The following is a 25,780-nucleotide window of genomic DNA, read 5'->3' on the forward strand; positions in this document are numbered from 1 at the left end:
TATACTATACTATACTATACTATACTATACTATACTATACTATACTATACTATACTATACTATACTGTACTATACTATACTATACCATACCATACCATACTGTACCATACTATACTATATTGTACTGTACCATACTATACTATACTCTACTATACTATACAATAGTAATGCAATAGTGCTGAAGGTGCCTATCTGAGGGAGTTTATTTGTATTCTAGGATAAGGTGAACATATTCATGATCCTGTGACCCATTCCCTTTATGATTTTGTAGACTTCTGTTATATTTTCTTTTTGCCTTTATCCTTTGTAATCAAAGATCCATTTTTCAAAATTCTATCCTACTATCAGGTCCATTTGACTATCCAGTCCTTGAATCTTCTTGAATATTTTGGAAATTTTAAGTTTTAGATACATAGTTGCCTGGAGGCAGGAAAATGGACTGGATAGATTTTGAAGTTTTCTCTTTCTCCCTTCCACCATTTTTCTCATTGACTATTCCAACACAGAGTAGCAATAGTCATCTTAAAATTTTCTGGGAGGAAGAAACTAGTAACAGCTCATACATTATAGAAGTAAACAATGACTTACACCAGGGTACAACTATCCCAAAGGCAAAATGAGTACACATTTCCCTGTAGACTTTGGATAACCTCTACTTTCTGCTTTTTTCTTGGGTTCATCAGGGACCTAACACTCCTGAAAGCTGACTTACAGCTCAGACTATATGAGTTCATGCTGTCTTTATTCTGGAGGCACCAAATGTCACCTAATTCCTATGAAAGCTTGTAAAAACATTCATCAAATTAGAAAACTTCAGCAATATGTGGAATTGCACAAAATTAGATTTTTTAGAAGTATATATAAGGCTAAATAGGGCTGAAAGTAGTATGTTTTGCCATAATGATGAAGGATCAATGAATTTTTGTCTACTTGCCTTTGGGAAAAATATCCTGAAAAAAACAAAAACAGGACAAAGCGCAAAATTTCAGAGTAGCATGGATCTATGTGGTACTATACAACTGACAAATTTAAAGATGGTGTCTTTATGGTCTGAGTAAGTAGATATGTAAAACCTAACCTATCGAATTCTCCTGAGCCTAACTTCAGAATGTGCAAGTGACAAAAAGCATTTCTAGGTCCTTACCATATAATGCAACCTTTAACAAAAACAGCTGACAAAGGATCAGAATGAATGCATGTTTTGGACACTGCTATTGATACTATTTTTTCCCTCTAACAGCCAACATTTGAAGAAGATATAAGACCTAGGTTCAACTCAAGCCTCTGATGCTTAGTATTCATGTGACCTTGGACAACCCATTTAATCTTCCCAAGTCTTAGTTTCCTCATCCACAAAATGAGACCCAGGGGTCCTATTTTGGATCTATGTCTGTGGTCTTGTGATATTACAATCATTTTTATAAATATAGAAACCCAGTCTCAAAGTTGTTAGTCAATTTGTTCAGCACCATCTAATAATAACGTCACATCAATATAGTGCTTTAAAGTTTGTAAAATACTTTTCTGGAAACAACTCTGTAAGGTAAGTATTGTGAGTATTATTATCCCCAAAGTACAAATCAGAAAACAAAAGCCTAAGTGACTTGTCCAAGGCTACAAGACTATTGTCAAAGTCAGCATTCAAACCAAGAGCTTTAGAAAAGCCAGTTTTGGTGCTTTTTCTATTGTCCCATGTTCTCCTGGGGCAGCTGGATGGCACAGTGGATAGAGTGCCGACCTACAGTCAGGAAGACTCCTCTTCCAAAGTTCAAATCTAGCCTCAGACACTTACTAGCTGTAACATGAAAAGCCCAGATGGGATCATGAAGAGTCAGACATGACCAAAACAATTGAACAACATTCTGCTGTTAATGTAACTGGGTTCAGCTTGCTTCTAAGAGACCCATGTCTCCATTTGGCAAATTTGGTCCAGCAATAATGGCAGACAGTGTAGAAATATTTTCCAGTGTTGTATATGAAGAGAAATTCTGTAATGATATCTAGAACAGGTTGGTTCTTAGTTTGGAGTCTATAAACCTGTGTTTAAAATACATGTATGTGTGTGTTTGTTTGTGTGTGTGTGTGTGTGTGTATACACATACATATATATGTTTGAGAACTATTTCAATATAATTACTTTCCATTATAATTCCATGTATTTTATTTTTTGCATTTAAAAATATTATTCTGAGAAGGGGTCCATAGGTTTCATCAGACTGCCAGAGGGATACATTTGCCCCCCAAAGGTAAAGAAGCCCTGTTGTAAAGTCTTATGGAAAAGAGAACATCCAAATTCATCATATTTGACCCTCTGTGAAATGTTGCCAATAGGAATTACTAAGATAAATGTTTTATCTGCATTTTTCTTTTTTTAAATATATTTTCTCACTTTAAAAAAATTAACTCTCAAATACTCACCACATTTTCTTGAATCTGGCAGTTTGATACAGAGATACTGATGGATATGTCTCCTGGAATTATACATATAAAAAGAAAAAGTCAATAAAGTCAATAAAGGAGATGTCTGGACTTAATGCCAAAGAAAAGCAAATTATATTGTTATCTATTTTAAAGTAAATCAGAACAATTAGATTTTCTAAGAAATTTTCTATTAGATAATTTTTATCTCTCTACAATCATAGAATTATTACTCCATACAAGTTTTTATTTAACAGTCTTTTACCATCTGTGTTGGTAGGAAAGATAGATACATAGACTGGGATAATAGATCAATAAATGTATCACTTTTACTCCCCAAACAGGGAGTGTATGCATCAACTTCATGATTAGGAGAACTGTATGAAATTTTTAAAAGAAATAACCATTTTAGAGAAAATAGGTCTCTAAAAATCTACATTTTCTCACCTACCCTTCAGTGACTGCATGCAGCTGATTTGTGACACTATATTCCTGATGCTGCTGATGGGTAAACTATCACCTGGGAACAGGCTGTCATTCATTAACAGTTCTTTGGCACCTACTGTGTGCAGAGCACCATGCTGGGTAGGATTAAAGAAAATGTTTCACATTGATTCTGTCTAAAACAACAGAGCTCTTCCTTACACACCTGCCACAATCAGGGTGAATGAATCACCTTTTTCTTTCATGAACAGTAGTTCCAGACTGGTGCTGATGCTTAAACCAAGAATAAGTGATTCACATAAATGTGCTTCAACTTTATTACATATTTTTTTTTAAAAAGTTGATTCTAAAATCATACTTTTTAAAAAAATATAATTTCTTTGGATTGTGGCATACCAAGATGCCAAGTGTTTCTAAATGCTATCTGAAGTAAGTGTTCGTTTTACTCACTGGAAAGCCACAGCAACACAAGCAGAGACAGAAGTAGATAAGGAACGGGACTGCCATCTTTTTACAACATCACTAATCAAATGAGCATCATCTTAAAAGCATGTTATCACATGTAATGACAGTGAAAGAAAGGCAAACTCACGGTGTAAACTGGGTCCAGATCCAGGTGGCACTCCCTTTGGAATGACGGGCATAAGAGCATGTTGAATAGCCATCTCCCACATTCTGGCCACATCAGTGCCAGCCCCACTGGTAAGTATGCTGTTATTTGGTGGAGGGCTTGAGGGACTGACTACATTTTCTCCCACATAGTAGACTACATGTTCTGTAGTGATTTCAAAACAATGGGGATTGGCCCCACTAGGAATTAAAGAAAAAGTTTTTGCAGGTTCCAGGGATAAAATTTCAGATAATGGAATTTCCTACAGAAAAAATGATTATACATAAATTATAAAAAATACATAAATTGAAAGAATTTTAAAAACAATCCTCCTAGAACACATCAATAAACATCACTGAAAAGCAAAGATTATTTATGTTTTCTATTATTGACAGGTATTTAGTTTAAAAAATATGCAATTTTATCATACACTGGCATTATAATCTCCATTCTACAGAAAACAATCTTCCAAGTCCACAAAGAATAAATGAGGCCTTGAATTGCTATTATTTTAATATCCATCAAAATCAATGAATCTAATTTAAGTGAAAAGTATTATAAATGAAGAGTACAGAAAATTACCATTGTCCTAAACTCATCTAAGGAGACATGACTTTTTAAAGTATCCTAAAAGACTATAAAAACAAGATTAGAGTTTCTAAATTACAATTATTACTGCAACATAAAAAGACCAGTGAGTAATTCTTAGTAGAAATTGTAAGGGCCATTGGTTTAAGAAGCACTATTCTTTGCTGGATAACATGTCATTGTCCCTTTCCCTGTTATTTCAAAGATAAATGCAGTTCAGGCCAAAATACAACAAAAAAGGAAAAACATTATAATAGAGCAAATGTAACAGGATCCTAAGAGATTCCTTATATTTATTGCTCACTTAATGGTGAAAAGGATTCATTTACTTACTGATAAACAAATAATAATAATCTTAGTTTCAAGACTAACAAAATAATCCATGCAGAATTCATGCCTACTTTTCTCCTTAGCTGAGATGTGAATAATATTTAATCAAGCAATTTCAAATTATTCTTCTTATTCTGGAGAGTGATGATTTAGATAAAATCCCTCAGTGGGCCTGGTCTCATGAGTAAAGCAGAACTTGACAGAACTAAAAGATTAATTCCATCTGATCCACTACATTTTGTTAAGAATTCCTCACAAATATACGAAGACTGGCAGTTTACTGGAGAAAGAATGTTGAACCTGCAGTCAAATATGTGAATCCAAAACCCTCTTCTGCCACATACTCACTGAGGCCTCAGTTTCCTCATCTGTAAAACTGGGGGAATAGACTCAGTCTAAGGTCTCTACCATCTCTAGTTCCATGAGCCTATGAAGCTAGGTTGAGTGGACATAGGGAGCAACTTAAATCATGATATTCAATTCTACTGTACTCTGGAGTATGGTCAGTGGCTAGAATATGTCTTAGAATAGAATTCCTTTCCAGGATGTATAGTATATATGAAAATATAAAGCACTACATTATATTTAGAATAAGCAGGGAGGTCTTTCATTGTGAAAATATCCTATCAGATTTTCTTTTAGAAGGAACATCCTTAAAAAATCAAAGGGTTTTCCTCTAATAATACTTATGGATACCATTTATCTTATACTTTAACATTTGTAAAATACTTAACTCACAACTAACCCACAAAAAGGATAATGTATATTAATTTCCCCATTTTGCAGATGAGGAAAATGAGGCCTAGAAAAGTTGAATTTTGGGGAAAAAATAAAACAAGCTAAAAAAGAAATGGCTTCTCCACAGTCACAGAGCTAGTAGCTGACTTGGGAATTGAATTCCAATTTCCTGACTTCAAATCCAACACTCCTTTTTCACTATGCCACAACACCTCTGTAAGGAAGAAAACACACTGGCAAGATGTGGATTCTATAAGATTTCTTTATCTCTAACAAAGTGCCAGGGGGCTAACAGAAAAAGCAATATATATATATATATAGCAACTGCAGGTGCACCTTAAGAATTCACTTTTAGCCTGTCTTTATTGGCCTTAGGCATTCCAGAGAAGAAATCACCTGAAAGACTCAGGATTTGTTTTTTCATGGAGAACTGTACTAAGGCAAACTGAATTCCTCTGATGAGTCATTAAGCTATAACTTTATTCTTTAGAGAATTGCAAACTACACAGAAAAAGGAATCTCATGAAATTGTGATAGAGAGATTGAAGCAAGAAAAGATAATATTTAAATGGACTAATCATGAATATCCACAAATAAAATATATCATATTACTGATTATATTAACATGAGAAAATATCAGAAAGTGATACAGAACAAAAATGAAGCCATCTTTCCTTACCTTGTAATATTTGCTTCCAGTATCATTCTGAAAGAGTGTGATGCATTTGCTATCTAATCTCCAATAGTGTCGTTTCCTCTGCAATGAAAAAAAAATTCACAATCTCCTCTAAACTTTCAAATAACATGGAATTAGGAGAACCAATGCATTTTCCAATAACACTTTTTACTCTGCTTAAAGTACAAGATAACTAAATGGTAATAGGCAAGAAAAAAAAAAAAAACAGGAAAGATATTGTAACAGTTTGCAAATGCCCATTATTTTGTAGTCAGACCAATTGCCAACCTATATTCTATCTCTAACCATAAGTTATTTTGTGGAATGGAATGCTTCACCTCTGTGGAGATGACTCAGGAAATCAAGGATTTATTTCAAACATCTCCATCTTTCTTTTCACCTAAAACAGACCTAGACTTACTTTGGTAATTCAGTGAATCTGTAGGTCACCCAAGTCTTCTAAAGCCAATGAGATGCTTACCCTACTACTGTGGAAAGAGCTCAAGCTTTTGAATCAGAGTATCTGAAATCAAATCTTTTCTGTGTGACTTCACGCCTGTATGACCTAGAAGAAATCACTTTGCCTTTAGGGGTGTCAGTTTTCCTCAACTCTCAAATGAGGGGGGTTGAACTAGATGGCTTGAATATACTATGAAGCTCTAAATCTCTGATTCTATGATCCCCCCATACTCTGTAGAGGATATATCTAAAATACTGGGAATTCTTTTATACACATTAATATTTCATGAATATCACAACCACCCTTCTATTTATTATCTCTTATTCTTACTACAAAACAGTCCCATCTCCTTTTCTGGTCATAAACACCTTGAATACTCTTTTGGTTTTAGGGCCTTTTTTTGCAAATAAGTAATTTTTTGTAATATACCCCAATCTACTTATAACAGTCCCCAGGCATTAATTATCCTTTGATTGATCAATAGCCATTTTTTATTTTCCTTATACAAAAATTAAAAAGGATGATATAAAGATTAAATAATATATGATCTGAGAATTATTTAAGAATTAATTAAGATTTAAGCCACTGGAGTTCATTGTATGAGGAAGTGACATGGTCAGACCTTGACTTTGGGAAATCATTTTGACATCTGGGTGGAGGAAGGGCTGAAGTAGGGAGAGATTTGAGGAAGACAGACCAGTTAGAAAGGTTTTGTAATACCAATTCAGGCAAGGAGGCATGGCCAAGATGGTGGAGTAAAGGCACAGACACGCCTGAGCTCTCCCCTAAACCTTTCCAAATACTTTTAAATAATAACTCTAAACAAATTCTAGAGTGGCAGAATTCAAAAAATGGAGTGAAACAATTTTCCAGCCCAAGACAATATAAAAGGTTGGCAAGAAAGGTCTGTTACACCAGGGTGAGAGAGGAGCACAGTCCAGCACAGGCTGCGTCAACACTGAACTGGCCCCAGCAAACCAGGAGCAGGTCTCAGGATGACTGAATCACTGGCAGCAGTGGTACTTTCCAGACCTCTCAGCCCACAGACTGTGAGTCGATCAGACAATGGGTCAGAAGGAGATTTACAAGGGTCCCCTTTGCTAGCACCAGGGGGAGGACTCTGTTGCACTGCCCATACTTGGATCTGGGTCACAGTACTGGGTCTCAGTCCAAGTGCGAGGAGCACTAGCACAGCAAAATTTGTAGCCACAGGGAAGCAGGAATCCTAGTCACAGTTCAAGGGTTGAAAAGAGTACTTGTGATCTCTCACAAACCAGTGCACAGTACAGGAGAGTAGTAAACACAATTTTCCCTTCCAACTTGGAAGGGTCAAAAACTTATGAGTCCCCAGAATTACCTCTGAAAACAGCTACAGAAAAAATCTGAAGCTTGGGACAGGGCCCCCTCCACTTGGGAAGCAGAGCCCCACTTTAGCATAGAGTTAAAAGTCAAGAAATGGGCTTGAAAATGAGCAAACAAGAGAAAAAAATTCTGACCAGAGAAAGATACTTTGGTGACAAGGAAGATCAAAACTCACACCTAGATGAAGACAACAAAGTCAAAATTCCTGCATCCAAAGTCTCAAAGAAAAATGTGAATTGGTCTCATGCTATGGGAGAACTCAAAAAAGATTTTAAAAATCAAGTAAGAGAGGTAGAGGAAAAAATTGGGAAGATAAATGAGAGTGATGCAAGAAAATCATGAAAAAAGAGTCAACAGCTTGGTAAAGGAGGCACAAAACATACTGAAGAAAATAACACCTTAAAAAGTAGAATTGGCCAAATGGTAACAGAGGCACAAAAATCCAATGAAGAGAATACCTTGAAAAGCAGAACTGCCCAAATGGAAAAAGATATACAAAAAATTTACTGAAGAGAAGAACTCCTTAAAAAGGAAAACTGACCAAATGGAAAAGGAGATCCAAAAACTCACTGAAGAAAATAATTCCTTAAAAGTTAGAACTGGGTAAGTGGAAGCTAATGACTTTATGAGGCATCAAGGAATAATCAAACAAAATCAAAAGAATGAAAAAACAGAAGAAAATGTGAAATATCCTACTAGAAAAACAAGTGACCTGGAAAATAGATCCAAGAAAGATAATTTAAAAATTATTGAACTACCTGAAAGACATGATCAAAAAAAAGAACCTCAACATCATCTTTCAAGAAATAATCAAAGAAAACTGCCCTGAAATTCTAGAACCAGAGGGTAAAATAAAAATTGAAAGAATCCACCAATCACTTCCTGAAAGAGATCTCAAAATGACAACTCCCAGGAATATTATAGCCAAATTCCAAACCTTCTAGATCAAGGAGAAAATACAGCAAGCAGCCAGAAAGAAACAATTCAAATATGGAGCCAGAGTCAGGATAACACAAGATTTAGCAGCTTCTACATTAAAGGATGAGAGGGCTTGGAATATGATATTCTGAAGGACAAAAGAGCTAGGATTACAACCAAGGATCACCTACCCAGCAAAACTGAGTATACTCCTTCAGGGGAAAAACAGACATTTAATGAAATAGAGGACTTTCAAGCATTCTTGATGAAAAGACCAAAGCTGAACAGAAAATTTGACTTTAAATACAACATGTAGAAGAAGCATAAAAAGGTAAACAGGGAAGACAAATCATAATGGATTTGATAAGATTAAACTGTTTATATTCCTATATGGGAAAATGATATTTCTCACTCCTAAAAAGTTTCTCATTATTTAGGTAGTTAGAAGGAGAGAGAGAAAGAAGAGGTGTATAAATTTAATGTGATGGTTTGATTATTTAAAAAAATAAAATTAAGAGATGAGAAAAAGAATGCACTATGAGAAGGAGAAAGGGAGAGGTAAAATGGGATAAATCATCTGACATTAAGAGGCCTGAAAGAGATTTTATAGTAGAGGGGAAATGGGGGACATGAGGAAGGGAGAGCACACAAACCTTACTCTCATCAGAACTGGCTCAAAGAAGGAATAACATACACACTCAGTTGGGTGTAGAAATTGTCAAGATATTGGGAGACACCCGATTTTCTGGATGATCTCAGCCACAGCAAAACCTCAGAATTGGGACTTATGATTTCCCTATTTCCCAGGGGATCCTAGCCCGAGAGCTAGGGCTCTCAGATCACATCCAGCAGCAGAAAGTGATCAATCATATCTCCTGACACTCTGAACAATCCCTGTGCCTATAACTGCTAAGTGAACTGAACCAGGTGCTGCACTCCTGTTCCTGCCATGCTAATTCTGGTTCTGTACCCTGCTGAATGATTACAAGGCTCAACAATCCTTAAGATTCGAGACAATCACAAGGCTCAACAATTCTAGTAACTTAAAGACTGTTCCCACAGGACCCAAGAACACCTTTATTGTCCCAAAAAAATGCCAAGAGCGGGAACTGTTTGAGCGGGAACTCAAAACCAAAGAATGACTGTGTTAGGTCCTGCCTTCTTGTGGTTTTCATGGCAAAAACCGTACCCCTGCCATAAGCCATAAGCCCTCCTTTTCAGGAGGACTTCTGCCTGCAATCATTTTCCTCACTTTGAAATTAACTTCTGTTTGATTCCTGAATCTCCTGTCTTTGGCCTGCTTTGTTTGGCTCCAGCTACCCACAGGTTAGAGATGGGTTCCAGTCTGGTTGGCAAAATCTATCTTACCATATAGGAAAGCAGGAATGAACGGGAGTAAGAAAAGCAGGAGGGGGAGCTGATAAAAGGAGGACAGGGAAGTAAAAGTCAAAAGCAAAACACTTTTGAGAATGAACAGGGCAAAAGGAGAGAGTAGGATAAACAGGGATAAAATAGGATGGAGGGAAATACATAGTTGGTAATCATTATTGAGAAAAAAAACTTTTAGTGAGTTTCTCTGATGAAGGCTTCATTTCTCAAACATACAGAAAACTGAGTCAAATTTATTGAACTAAAAATCATTCCTCAATTGATAAATGGTCAAAGAATATGAACAGGCAGTTTTCAGACAAAGTAACCAAAGCTATCTACGGTCATATGAAAAAAATGCTCTAAATCACTACTGATGAGAGAAATGCAAACTTAAACAACTCTGAGCTACTACCATGTCAGATTAGCTAATCTGATAGAAAAAGAAAATGACAAATGTTGGCAGGGATGTAGGAAAATTAAAACACTAATGTACTAGTGGTAAAGTTGTATACAGATTCCACCATTCTGGACAGCAATTTGGAGCTATGCCCAAAGGGCTACAAAATCATGGATATCCTTTTACCAAGCAATACCACTACTAGTTCTATATCCCAAACAGATTTTTTTTTAAAAAAAGGAAAAGGACCCATGTGTACAAAAATATTTATAGCAGCTCTTTTAGTGGTGGCAAAGAATTGAAATTGAGGGGATGGTCATCAAGTGGGGAATGGTTGAACAAGTTGTTGTATATGATTGTGATGGAATACTATCATGCTTTAAGAAATGATGAGCAGGATGATCTCAGAAAAAACACGGAAAGAATTATATGAACTGATGCAAAGCAAAATGAGCAGAACCAGGAGAACATTGTACACAGTAATAGCAATATTGTACAATGATCTACTATGCATAATTTAGCTATTCTCAACAACACAATGATCCAAGACAATTCTGTAGGACTTATGATGAAAGGTGCTGTCTATCTCCAGAGAAAGAATGGGTAGAGTCTGAATGCAGATCAAAGATACTTTTTCTTCACTTTCTTTATTTTTCTAAGTTTTTTTTTGTCTGTGTTTTCTTTCATAAAATGACTTACATGGAAATATGTTTTGCATGACTACATATGTATAACCTGTGTCAAATTGCTTGCCTTCTTAATAAGGGGTAGGGGAGAGAATTTGGAACTCAAAATTTGAAAAAAAAAGAAGTCTAAATTTTCTTACATGTAATTGGGAAAAATAAAATATTAAAAAGGATAAAAAATAGTCTAGGCAAGAGGTGATGAGAGGCTGAACTACAGTGGTGACTATATGAGTCGTAAGGAGAGGGAGCTTGGGGTCATGGAAAGCATGGTGCAAATCATTCTCTTCTCTTTCAATTCTGGACCTAGTTCACTGCATCAGTTGTGCCTATTTAATACACATATACAAACACATTTATATATGGATATAGTTCATATCAAAATCTAGAAAATGTGTATTCCTCATCTACTTGGTTTTTACAATGTACATGGTTAGACAAATTTCTTTGGAGTGGCCACAAATCTCACTGAGGAGACCTTGTAGAGAATGGGGGTTTGATGCCAATAACACAATGACATCGCAATGAGAAATATCTGACTAACTTCATAATCGATAGAGAAGTAATCTATTTGCCATTTGTATTTCACACACCCTTCATGACACTTGTGGCACACTTTGATGAGCATATATATGCCTGTTTTATGCCTTTCTTGATGATAATTAATATGTCTCATTAGATAATATTTGCTTTTTGACTGTCCAATTGGACAAATTTCTCTCTGTGGGTTACATCTATCAAGATGTCTTATATGATCTAAATAACTGAATATATATATATATATATATATATATATATATGTATATGTAAATATGGAGACATGACTTGTTGGAATTAAGCCTGAAATTTTCTCTTCTGAATCAAAGGCTTTCAGGAAATCAACATACACAGTAGGATCTTCTATTGTTAGTACCTTCAGTAAGTTGTATGACTGTGCAGATGTGGCCTGTTACACAAAATCATTCACAGAAGCCTGACAGTCCTTTTTTTTTTTTATCTTCAAAGGTACATAGAACATTTAGAGGATTTTATAGCTATGAGAATGTGGGCATATGAGTTAGCAGTTTTTGAGGTCTCTTGCATATTTTCAGGTATGTAAACACCTCAATAATATTTTCCATTCTTTTGGATCTTCCTTTCTTTCAGATATCTTGAACATATGTGCCTTAAAAACTGTTACCTCCAGCGTAGATTTCCCTGTATATATTTGGTTATGTTTAAGAGTTCTTCCCAGTTTCACCTTAAGTATTATTTTTATTTTCTCATGCAGTATAGTACAGTATGTACTAAGCCCAAATTCAGTGGTTCCACTGTGATCAAAGATGAAAATGCATTCTTGTAGAAATGGCAGAAAATGTGTTCCATTTCAAGTGTGATTTTTGTCATCTTTCCACTTTCATTTGTTAGTGCTCTTGGGATGACATAGCTTCTCCTCATCCCTAGATCATTCCCCTTTAAAAAGATAGATTTATATTACCTTTTGTTCTGTAATCAAAGTTATTTCTGTCTATATCCCCCTTACTCCTGGGAATTAACTCTTTCTTGTTACCAGAAAAAAAATAACAAACCAACCCATACCAAAAACAAAGAATTAAAGAAAAACAAGAAAACTGACTGTATCTGACTATAGAAGCAACATTTTGTCTTCATACCCCACAAAGTGCAATCAATATTGTGGGGTAAAAAAATAACTCATATTTTGCCCTCCTTTTAGTGTGTACTTCATTTGAATGATTGTAGTAATGTTATATATCATTCTTCAGGTTAATGGTTATTCTATTGCATCAATTCATATCATCTTCCCTTATTTTTCTGAATTTTTTATACTTGTCATTTCTTATTGCATAGTAGGAATAATCTATTACATTCAAATACCAGAGTTGGATCAGCCCAGTCACTAATCAATTGGTGCTCACTTTGTTTCTAGTACTTACTACCACATAAAAGTGCTGCTATAGGTAGTGAGGTGGTAGACTGGATAGAGTGCCAGTCCTGGAGTCTGAAAGACTTATTTCCTTGAGTCCAAATCTGGCCTCAGACACCTCCGAGCTGTGTCATCCTGGTCAAATCACTCAACTTTGTTGCCTGGGTTTGCCTCAGTTTCCTCATCTGTAAAATGAGCTGAAGAAGGAAATGGCAAACCACTCCAGTATCTTTGCCAAGAAAACCACAAATAGGGTCACAAAGAGTTGGACACAACTGAAAAAAAAAACCTGAATCATATAATGAACAAAAGTGCTGCTATACTTCAATGTTTATGATATCTTTTTTTCCCCCTATCTTTGAACTTCTTGGGTTCCCGGACCTAGATAAAGGAATAGGATTTCTGAGTGAAAAGGTATAAATGGTTAATTTTATTGCATAATTCTCAAGTATTTTCCAGAATAATTCCATTCCATTCTAGAACAGATCAATTCACAACTTAACCAACAGTATACTCCTGTGCCTGTCTTTTTACAGCCCCTCTAACACTGTTAGTTTCCTTTTTTTTCTGGGGGAGGGATGGCATCTTTATCAATTTGCTGGGTATGAGGTGAAACCTAAGTTGTTTTAATTTACATTTTTCCTACTAATATTGATGTGAAGCATATTTCATATGAGAAGATACAGCTTAGATTCTTCCAGCTAGCTTTCTACAGGCTTGTTTTCCCCTCCAATGCTTTTTACTGTTTTGCCCATCATCCCGTCATCCTTCTATGTCTTATAAATGAGATCATATTATAGACTGATTTCCTTGGCTTCCATGCCTCTCCTCTTTGCAAAGTGATCAAATGCTGACAGAAGCAGTTTAGGGGTTTTTTTGGCCTCTACATTGTGGAGCTTATTTTACTTAAGTTAAAATTCTCTAAGAAATGGTGAAAATCAGTATCAATATGTTTTTCTTCATTTCCACATTTCATAGTCAACAGTTTCTTTAAATAAATCATACTGGTGCTATTATAATTAGATATTTTCCCTTCTCATACCTCCCCCCCGGCCCAGTCTGAGGCCCTTTGCTCTAACCAGCAGATGACCTGACCACACACATGCAGTCGATCCTGAAGTCCAAATCAGTGGTTGTTTCCTACCCTTTTAGATAGTTATTTTCATTTTCTATGATGTTATCTAGTTTCTGCCATATTTAGCACATTGCACAATGGATTTATCTAAATCTACTTAGATGTTCATGCTGCAATCTCTCCTTGAGATTATTTGATGTGTTGTGATATACACTAAGAAGCCAGGAGTTTTTGAAGTGGAAAAATAATTCTGAGCAAAATTAAAAGTACTGTAGAATTAAATTTAAAGCAGAATTAAAAATGGTTCTAATGGCCATTTTTGCATCTGGTCCTCTTTTCATGTTATGGAGAACTCCGAACTGATGCACCTCAAAAACGCTTCCAGAAACTGGGGTAGTCTAGTGTAGACTGAGGTCCTCAAAGGTTAACTGCTTACCCACGGACACATAGGTAGCATATGATAGAGACAAAATTTAAACCAAGATTTTCCTGATATAGGTAAGGTCGGTCTGCTATGCACTGTGATATATTGGCTCTCAGTATAAATACCATTAAAAAGAAAAAAAAAGTCCAACTTATGTTCAAGCCTTAATTGGTGAAATTTTGTGAGTTTTTAACTTTTTGAAAAGAATAATAATAGAACATCAAATCTAATTAATACTATTGTAATATTAAAATAATATCATTAATCCTGAGATTTACATGTGGATTTGGCATTTCTTAGGTCATCTTTCTATAGCTGATAAGCTTATTTAATTTTATTTTTGGAAAATACTAACAGTAGAATGAAAGAGAGTGTTGCCTAGTAGAAAGAAAGCTGAATGGCCTGGGAGTCAGGGAGATCTAGGTTGGAGTTTTAACTGCCACGTACTAGCTTTGCCATCACACTGGGAGTTAACTACACTGGTCAAAATGTAGATTTGAACCATCACCCAATAGTGTGTTACTGAACAACTGACTGATCAATAAATGGTCACTTATTAATTGCTCTTTGAGAAGTTAATCTAATTATCAGTCTTATATTCTGTTAGGAATGCAAGAAAATCAAAGTTATGAAATAAACTGAAGTATCAAAGAATAGGTGGGTGGTAACTATTCCTCTGATCAATAAAACAATTACATAGAGGACTATTACTCGATAGAACCGGTCAGGCAGCAAAATAACACATTAAAGATTCAGGAAGTACACAGGTGGGTTTAACTACATTCTTATCCTTCCTAATATGTCATGTTTCATTTAAAAGCCTGGAACATGTAGGAGTGTTCCTCAAGCACGTACAGTGGCTTTTATGACTGCCAGAAAATTGACAGGCAAAAGTTAGAGCTGTTTTGCAGAACATCTCAAGCAAGAGAATAAATGATCTTGTTTTCTGGGAACTTCTTTCCACATTTTTTTCCTAATGCAATTGCTTTTTCAACTGTATCTGACACCTACAGATTAGCTGTGTGTTTAAACTAATTCTCTCCTGACAGGAAGGTTGAGGTTCACTCCCTGTGGCTCAGACGTTAAGCATCAAGCATCATTTATAAAGTAGTTGCAACCTTAGATAATTAGGACCAGATCGAAAAGAGAAGGCTCTGCTCACAGCGATTCTTACCAATGTGTCTTTGCTTGTATAGTGAACCATCCATCCTTCTTTCATCACTGTGCTACTTTTCCTTTTTGTGTGTTTGACAGACTGAACCACTCTCATGAGGGGAATATTGTTACTGGTTGATGGACTAGGAGAAAAGTAAAAATATTTTAGGGAAGAAATGTTTTCACATACAGACCCATTTCTTATTCAAAGATATACATATATACATTTATTAATACACACATATACTATAAATATATATGTATCTTTTTCATAAATGAAGTACTAAAAGAAATGTTTTAGTTCCCACTAAAACAAAACTGAATGGTTGAAATTAACCATGCACGTACATACAGAGATATATTACACTGAAGGCTAGGACTGACTTCATATATGCATATTAAAACAAATGAACATCTAATAAATACCTGCATTTTGGGCTTCCCAGGGGTGCAATATTTAGAACTAATTATATAGATAACTATGGAGCTCTGTCTGAAGGTCTGAGTTCACATCCCATCTTTGACAAATCCTGTCCATGTGACCCTGGCCAAGATACTTAACCACCTCTCACTGCTCTAGGAAACTATCTAAGAACATAAATTTCTGAGAAGGTGCCAAACTGCCAGTAAGAGAGTTCCCTCTCTCAGGAGCTCTCAGTATAAATGAAATCAAATGTCTAAACCCTATCACTCTATGTAGAGATATTAACATCTTTATGAGTTATTTCAGGATATGTCTAGTCTGTTTATATTTTGCATTATCTAAGCATGTTAATTGGAATGTGGATCTGTTTTGAAAAGAGTGCTTCCTACTAGAAATGGGATGTCCTTCATATATGAGAATGAAGCAAGTGCCTCCCTATTCATAGGTTCCAGATCACAGAATACTAAAGCTAGAAAGGTCTTAGAGATGACATATTCTAAATCCCTCATTTCCAAATAAGGTAACTGATCCTTAGAGAAGTCAATTGATTTATCAATGTCACATGGGACTACATGTCAGGAGACTCAGGTTTGAATCTTAGAGTTGTTTTACCTGTCCTTGTGATAGATTTGTTTTGATTTTTCTACTTTGTCTTTCCCAGAGGCTATGGTTACTAAAGGCATGCATGTATTTAGGTGACACAGATGGCCAGGAGACAGACCTCTCCTAGTGCATAAAAATAACCAGACAAGTTGTGTTAATAGATTATTTGGCAATTGTTGGCGAGTTCTAAGAATTTTATTAGTGTAATCTTATATATGAATCCTTCAATTCTTTGCCCCCTTCCCCCTTTCTCTCTCTGTCTCTTTCTCTGTCTGTCTGTCTGTCTCTCTCTCTCTCTCACACACACACACCACACCTCCTCTTTGTGTCTTAAATCCTTAACTTCCAGGATCCTCTCAGACGCTATCCCATACACAGGTCTTTATTTTATCTAGCTATTTCTCTCCTTTTCCTGAAATTACTTTGCATTTATTTATCTGTATACATATTTAATTCTCTCAGCAGAAGAGGGCCTTAAAGGGAAGGACAATTTTGGTTTTGTCTTTGTATTCTCACGACAGGCATAATGCCTCATACATAGCAGGCACATATATACTTGTTGAATTGAATTGAATTTGGCAATAAATGAATTTGTTTTATTAACAAAGGGGAAAACATTTTAGTTTATAATAAATATAGATTATGTGTGGGCAACTCACTTAAATTTTCTGAAGCTGAGTTTTTCTTCATCTGTAAAACATGAATAACAATCCTTATACTACCCTCACAGAGTGGTAAAGGATAAAGTTTTCATAAACACTAAAGCACTACTATTATGATTCCTACTACTATTACAACTACTCTTTTTGATATTACTGTTTTTTATATTTATTGGAGTTGACAGAAATGATGTCAGGATAAGTTGCTATCCTCCTATTTTTCCTGTATATTTGATGCTGAGAAGACTTGTACAATAGGTGAATAAAACAACTGCTTTCTACAATTGAATAAAATCGTTGGGATAGATAAAATATTAGTGTTTTCATCAGGGGAGATAACTAGCCAATCCTATAGAATATTTGTTTACAAATATGAAATTATAGTGATAGATGAAATAAGATAACATGGTGCTACTACTCATATTCGTAACAAGTATTAATTGATAGTACAGCTCTTGTAAGAATACTGAAAAAGCAGATACCATACCTTTGTATCTCTTGACAGAGAGTTTTCAATAGATGTTAACTAATCTTATAGTTAGCAAATTTTGAGGAAATTTGTGGAAGCAAATGGGCACAGAGCATTCCATAATCTACATAAAGTTGTTTTCTAACTCTCAGACACTGATCTTGTAACTTTTTAGTATAATGGATATCCTTGTGTGTCTAATCCCTCAAACAGACCATTCAGTTCCATGAAGGCAAGGACCATGTCTTACTTCATGTCTCTCCCAGAACTTAGTACAATGCTCTGAACACAGGAGGGCTTAATAAGTATTTGATATTGTAATTGAATTCAAAGATGTATTGGGAATAAAGAATCCACACTAGACTTCTCAATCATAGCATACAACTACTTCACAAATGTATCAACAGGGTAAATTATTTTAATACCTAGCTAACTTTTATTTGATGCTTATTATGTGCCAGGCACTGTGCTAAGCACTTTACAATTATTATCTCATTTGATCCTCAAAATAACCTTGGGAAGCAGTTGCTAATATTATCATCCCCATTTTACAGATGAGGAAACAGAGGGAAAAAGGTGTTAAGTGACTTGCCCAGGTCTCATGGCTGGTGAGTGTCTAAGGCCAGATTTGAACTCCAGTCTTCCTGACTCCAGGCCTGGCACTTTACCCACTGCACCAAGTAGGTGCATGAAAAAAAGAATTGAGGAAGGAAGAAGGCCTGGGTTTCAGACCTATAAGTTCATCAGTATGGGGAACTCTCTGCAAAACTCATTTCACTGATGTAGATTACCATCTCTCATATAATTTAGAGTCTTCAGTTGCCTAGGTTACTGAGATTTTAAACAACCTAGAGGAAGGAGTCCTAGAGCTTCTCACCTGATCATTCGGTTTGAATCATCATGGTCCTGATCTGGGTCCTGCACATCCCCATTGTCACTGTGGCATCCAGTCATGGCTGTCTCGGAATCTTGGACCATTGATTCCTCCATGTCATCCATGAGGCCACTATTTCTTTCACTATCATTGTCATCACTTCCTTCTTCCATGACCACATCGGATTCTGCCCCAGGGCTAAGCAAATCTGGAAAATTGGATTGTCAACCATGAAAATAAACACTGACCAGTGGGGTCAGGAGCTAAAATAAAATTGAGCATGTTTAATGAAAATCAATTAGTCACCCTAAAAGATATTTATATGTAGTTCCTTATTCTCTTTTACTTTATTTTCCTGGGAATCTAAGTCTACAGGAGAAGATAATATTTGTTTGTTTGTTTTTTTCAAATGGCAGATGCTTGAGTTGCCTTGGCTTACTGATGTGGCGGGCCATGGGTGGAATAGAGAAAATGTGTCATTTATAAAGGTGACAGCAGACACAAAAGCATAGGAGGTCACTTAACACACCACTAGATCCAATTCTCTTTTGTCTGTTCTTTGACAAGCACAAATACACAGGAGATCCCAGAGTATGCTTGTAAGGCTTGTTACCCAGTGGGGAGGACAATCAGACTCATTAGCTAATGCTGTTGATACTTTTTAATTGCTATTTCTAAAAAGAAACAGATCATTTAAGAAACTGCCTTTAAATTTCTGACATATTCAAAATATAAAATAATATAGTCCTAAATATCTAGCAGTTGATGAATATAATACATTATCATTAGGTAGTAATGTATTTATTTTAAAATTAGAAATGGATTGATTAGGAACACCAGCCTACCAAACTACAGAAAGTAGGTAAATTGAGAGTTTATCAGATTTTTCAGCTTGTATGGGAAATAACATTTTCAAAGCAATCAACAGTATCTCATAATAGCTCTGTTCTCCCATGGCTGTAGCTGTCAAACCTACCCTGATATTCACTATGCCTGACACAAAGTCAACACCACACTATAGGAAGTGGGAAAATTGCCAACCTCTCAATTTTGGCAGTTAATTCAGAGAACTAAATGCCAAAAGGCAACACTGGAGTGTTTTCTTGGAGAAGTATCCCCACCTTTTCCTTCCAGGTAAAATTAATTTGCCTTCAAGTAAAGGAGGCCTTGGAGTCTCCAACTAATGGAGGCCTTCCAAGTAAAGGAACCCTATCTTTGCCTACACTATGTAGAATTTTTACAATACTTAAAATACTGAACCCATTTCCTCTATCATGTTTTGAGCATTATTTTGTTAACTTTATGCAATGGAAAACAGATACTAAATCTACTCAAGGTTATGAAATATATTACTGTTTTAGGAAACTTGTCTGTGGGAATACAATCCTGGAGACTAATGGCATGGTATGGAAATCTCTGGAAAGAAAATTTAAGTTTTGGTTTTTTTTTTCTTTTTCTTCTTCTTGAGAATGAGTGATCTGTATTAGATCACAGATGAATAGATTGGATCATGGATTTAGAGCTGGAAGAGAAATCAGAGGTCATCTAGATCAGCCTCCTCCTTTGCCCTACAGACTCCTCTGAATAATATTTTTAAATGCATAAAATAAAATACAAAGGAAACCACTTATATTAAAATAAAAACATAACAATAATTTTAAAAACGAATTCACAAACCCTAGATTAAGAATCTCTGGAAGACAGAATAAACATAGTGTATGTTAACATGTTCATGTGCTCCATTCAAACTGAACTAACCCTATGGAGGTGAGGGAAAAGCAAGATGAGTATTTGCCTGTGGTTAATAGCATATCTACTTTCCTCTTCTTCCTCTTAGGAAGACTATTGAGTGTATTATCTCTGTGGGAGACACGACTGGGTGGAGGGAGCGGGCAGATCAATAACTGTAGGTTACAGGCAATCCTGGCTCCAAGGTCTCTATATTACCAATCAGACTGAACAGGGTTCTGATCCAAGAGAGATGCAAAAGCTCATTAGTAATTAGCATTTAAGACCACCATTAAAACATTAACGGCTGTACTGTGTTCTCTAATACTTGAAGACTTGTGGGCTTTTTTTTTTTTTTTGAAGCTTATTGCACTGAAATGAATACTTTCCTGGAATGTGCTCAGTTCAGTTGGAAGTGCCAAGCCCAGGCAATAATTCACATTAGGCAGATCAGAGAATTTAGATGTGGGTGGAGAAAAATCACTCAGTAAATGATTCTCTTTACCCAGCAGGGAAGTATTAAGGGCATAACATTTGTTCACTTGCAGAGCCCAAGAAGAACTGATCCCTTCAACCTACCTCCATTAATGGCGACTTCACCCAGGCAGTTGTTTGGTACTTTTGGCGCACAGCGCTTGTGACAATTGAACCTACAATCTGATCAAAATAACAAAAATAAGCAACCACGGACTCACACACTGGAGAAGAATTTGTGTAACAAAAAAAGACATGCATTTAGCTGTGCCTGGAAAATAGGAAGCACTTAATACTTGTTGACTGCTTTCAGACTGACGAACAGCTAAAGTATTCAGAGTTTAATTGGCAAACAAACTCAGATTTTTGACTTTGGTCCAAAATCAATCCAAAAATAAGTGCCTGCTTACCTTTACACTGTAAGCCCTGTCTGAAAAGTCCTTTGAGAAGCTTCTTGCAATACTGGCATACTGTTGGCCGTGTGTAGGAGTGGATGACAAAGGTGTGAGGTACTTTAACCTTGGACAGCAAGATCTTGTCAAGCTCGATTGGTCGTCCAATATATGACTGAGAATTGGATCTCTTCTCTCGGCCAAGGAAGGATTCTGATGGTGACTTTTGCTATAAATAATTAGAGGAGGAAACAATAATAAAAGATCCCAGAAGGTCATAATGCTAGTAAATACAATATAAAAGTCTCATTATTTTTAGTTTCAATTTTTTTTTCCTACTTTATTTCTTACAGTAGAAGAATTAACTAAGAAACAATTTTCTAGACTTCTAATAAGAGGTCTGAAGAAAAGGACACTTTGTTTCAAAATCCTAGGAATTTCAAATATTAGTTAGAAATAGTTAAAAGCCCTTTTAGAGGCTTATATTTCAGAGAGAAAACCAATTAAGCAGGACAGAAATAAGGAAGCTGAGTTGTTAGGTGCTGGTTATAGCCATTTATTTTGATGCCACTCAGTCTGATACACACTGTACCATCGAGTAAATTATTTCATTTCAATTTGCTCATTATTAAAATAATAAATAGCCAAAAAGTCTCTCAAAGGAGATCTGAGAATTACTTCTGGGTATGTTTTGTATAAATTCATGAGTATTTGAATTATTAAGTCTGTGATTTCCTCAGGCTAGGGAACTCCTGATATGGGAATGCTCTACCCTAGACTGTAACTGTCTAATACTTAGCAGATAAATAAATCTTAGTGAATTGCTTGCAATGAAGTCCAGGTTTTCCTGACTCCATTACACCAAGTTGCCTCTATTTTTCTTGCAAATATGAGGTTACTGCTTCCCAACTCCATTTCTCCCCTACCTCTCCATTACCTAAAGCCCATTTCATGAGCCCCATGGAGTGCTCTGCTTCTATTTTAAACAAATCCTCCTTCATTCTACGTCTTTTCCTTACATGCCTATTCCAACTCTTAATTTTGACTGAAACCTGGCTGCTCTGTGAAGACACCACACATCATGAAACTATTCCTTCTATCATATCCTCCCATTCTGCCAATCAAAGAACCAAAGGAGTGAACTGGTGTAATGCTGGTGTTCCCCTGTTGTTTCCAGGCCATTTTTTGTTCTATTCCTTTCATAACCTTCTTTGTTATAAAGTTCATTCTTTTCTTATACTAACTTATTTGCTTGACCCCTGATATCCTCTACTCACCTCCAGATCACTCTCCCACCTTCCTCAGTCATTCATACATGTTGTTCAGTGTTACATCCTCTCCTCTCCTCCCCACCAACAGCATTCTTGGAAACTTACATGTTTGTGTTGATAAGCCTTCAAATGGCTTCATGGGATACTACAATCTTTGACAGATTAAGTGCAGATCACCCAAAGGACAACAGTGGCACACTGAGTGGGATTGAGTAAGCTGTAACATATTACCAACCAAGAACTGCATTAAAATTGGCACAAAGGCTGGAATCAGAGAGCATCAGGAGTGGAAAAGTTGGGCTGGTTATGTCACAAGAGTAGACAGCCTATAGAATCTGGTTGCATCCTCTAAATACTGAGATTTAGAGAAAACACCTCCAGAACACTGGGTGGCCCCCATGTAGTGGTTTTATAGAAGACCCCAAACAAGAATAGCACAGAGATTGTGACATATGAAAAGTTTGAGAGACATAGTTTCTGGGTAATTAATAATTGATTTCATTAATGGCTAGCAGATAACTAATAAAATGATGGTCATTTGGCTTTCTCCCATAAACCAAAGACAAATCATGGAGACTGTTCAACGCTTATGTACCCTTGGAAGAGTGGGTAAAAGACATTAATCAATAAGTAGCAAGAGAATGAATAATATGATGAGAAGTAGGCCTATTCTAATGAAAGGCTGGGTACCTGATTCTGATCATAACATGGACCAAGAGAGACTGATCTCAAGTCAACCCACTCTTGCCTTGTGCAATCTATACAAAAGGATCTATCCTCCACTCAGTCAACAAACAATGAGCAATAGTGGGGTGAGAATTCCACCTAGATGGGGTACATTTTTGGGCAAGGTCAGAAATGTCCTTGAGAGGCTAGACCAAAGTGCAGGAATGAGATAATAAATAGAAAGGAAAAAAAATGTATAAATATGTGCAAAACCAGGGGAACAATTTATACTATAACAACAATACTGTAAAGACAAACAACTGAAAAAGAAAAAAACTTAGTCATTCTGGTCAACACAATGACTAGCCAGGATTATAGAGGACTCCTGATGAAACATGCCATTCATCTCCAAATAGACAAGGGATGGATTCAGAGTGCAGACTGTACCATTTTTTTTCTTTTATGGACACAGCTAATATGGGAATTCGTTTTGCTTGAATCTGTCTCTCTCTCTGCTCTCTGTCTCTCTGTCTGTCTCTCTGTCATATGTGTACATGTGTGTGTGTGTATATAATTTTTTTTTGCTTTCTCATGCTTTCTCAGTGGGTGGGGGAGGGGGGAAACAGTAGGAAGAGAATTCAGATCTGAAAATAAAATAAAATTGGATTAAAAATACTTAAAAAAAGTTCATGGACCCCAGTTTAAGAATTCCTGTTTCTAGGCTATATAATCCTTCCCTGTCCAATACAGTCCTTTCAAACTATTTTCATATGACATGATTTTGAAGTTCTTCACTATTTCGCTTACTCTCCAGATTAGAAATGTCCTTACAAAAATGTGAATATAAGAATCTGATTTTCACCTCCTTCTACCTCTACGGTAGTATCTCTATAGTAGAAATTCCATCTGCCTTTGCAGATCACAACCAATCTATAACTTAGTAAAATATGTCCTAGTGAATTGCTTGAGGCACTATAAAGGTTAAAATGACTTACTCATAGTCATACAATTACTATGTGGCAGATGTGGGAACCTAAGTCTTCCTATAACTCTAACCCCATAATCCATTTTAGTCATCCAAGTAATATCGTTGCTCCATATACGAAAAAGTCACAACTTTGAAAATCTCTAACTTTTTTTACATATAGCCACCAAATGAAAGAACTGTTGGTTATATACACTAGCCTCTGGTTTAGTTTCGCTTGACTTCCTGAAAAAACACCTGAGGGTGAAGAAAGTGGTCAAGAATGCCTTAAGGCCTATAGAATGCACTCCCTTTTTACCTCAGCCTCTCAGAATTCTTAGAATTTCAGATTGCCTCAGGCATGACCTACATGAAGCCTTTCCTCATAGCTATAGTTTTAACCAGTCTGTTCCTTCTTAAATTATCTTACATTTACTTATCTGTTCATTTCTTGGTATGCCCCAGGAGAATATAAGCTCATTGAGGGTGGAGATTGTTTATAATTTTTATCATTCTTTTCAGTTTCCTCATCTGCAAAATGGAGGCAATAACAATACTCACCACCTAGGGTTGTGAGGATAAAATAAGAAGAAAAATTGTAAAGCACTTTGCAAATTCTAAAATGATAAAGTTTTCCTTCTTCCTCTCTTCTTTGTGTTCTCAGTTCATGCCTTGTACTTAGGGATAGGGATTAGATTTGTGATTTCATTGTTTTAGGGAGCTCCTCAGGAGGAACTTCCTCAACCAATGCAGACTGGTATCTTCTCTTCAAATTACAATCTTTTTAAAATATTTGCCTAGATTACAAAGATGTCCAGTAACTTGCCTAGGGCCACACAGCCAGTACATGTTAAAAGCAGTATTTGAGCCCAGATCTGCAGGACTCCAAAGCTGGCTTTCTGGCTTTCTATCATTTAAGCTATGCTGCTTCTTTCTTTGCTCTAAGGATATGCTTAACACATGCTTAATGAATTAAAAAGGCCTTCACTACTCATCTTGACTTTTGTCTTGCCACTGGATTTTGATGACTCTAGAGTGATGCAGATGACTTTGCTCTACCTCACTTAAAATTAATTCACACAGAAGCCAAGACACCACCCTTGTGATGTCATTGGTCCTCTTTGAGAATGAAAGATGGACAACAACAATGAATGAAAAGGAATGGCATCAAATATACATAGTCTATAACACCATATGTAGAGAGGTAAGTTAGATAATTCTATCATAAACTGAAATGCTTCCTTAATTCATCACATTTGTTTTACTGGTACCCATTTGTACCTTAGACCATAGTTCTAAAAATGTGTCATTGTAACAAAATTGTTTCTTTTAAAAATTTATCATACTTAGGATAGAATTGCTAGTCCAAATGAATGAAGTTTTACAATATTTGCATTCATTTTGACTAGTCACATTGGACACAGAATGCATGATGCTTGTTCCAATTTGGCAGGGTACATTTGGGGAACCTGGACAATCTACAAAATGGTGGTGGGTTGCTGTTCAGTTTTTGTTATTGGTTTTGTTTTGTTTTTAACTGGAAGAGGCACATGAAAAGACTGAAATAGTTTGGAAAGGAAAAACAGCAAGCTGCTTCATTATTATGTTCTGAGAAAAAACTGGCTCCAAACTTAGAGATTTAAAAGCTCTTTCCCTACAGTGATAGCAGGTATAAAATGAAGA

At 35.9% G+C, this 25,780-nt stretch overlaps 1 protein-coding gene across 1 annotated transcript in view; it reads right to left on the bottom strand.

Moving 5' to 3' along the window:
* Positions 1–25,780, bottom strand: part of PRKD1 (protein kinase D1) — a 389,696-nt gene that overhangs the window by 61,368 nt on the left and 302,548 nt on the right. Inside the window, exons 5-11 of the mRNA XM_027870203.1 lie at positions 21,215–21,425; positions 20,910–20,987; positions 18,606–18,810; positions 15,593–15,716; positions 5,808–5,885; positions 3,455–3,734; positions 2,419–2,471 (exon numbers count right to left, since the gene is read on the bottom strand). Coding sequence (XP_027726004.1) covers positions 2,419–2,471; positions 3,455–3,734; positions 5,808–5,885; positions 15,593–15,716; positions 18,606–18,810; positions 20,910–20,987; positions 21,215–21,425 — 1,029 coding nt within the window. The remainder of the gene's footprint in view (positions 1–2,418; positions 2,472–3,454; positions 3,735–5,807; positions 5,886–15,592; positions 15,717–18,605; positions 18,811–20,909; positions 20,988–21,214; positions 21,426–25,780) is intronic.

This window comes from Vombatus ursinus, unplaced genomic scaffold, assembly GCF_900497805.2.
Source record: "Vombatus ursinus unplaced genomic scaffold, bare-nosed wombat genome assembly UNPS02014794.1, whole genome shotgun sequence".
Lineage (NCBI taxonomy): Eukaryota > Metazoa > Chordata > Mammalia > Diprotodontia > Vombatidae > Vombatus > Vombatus ursinus.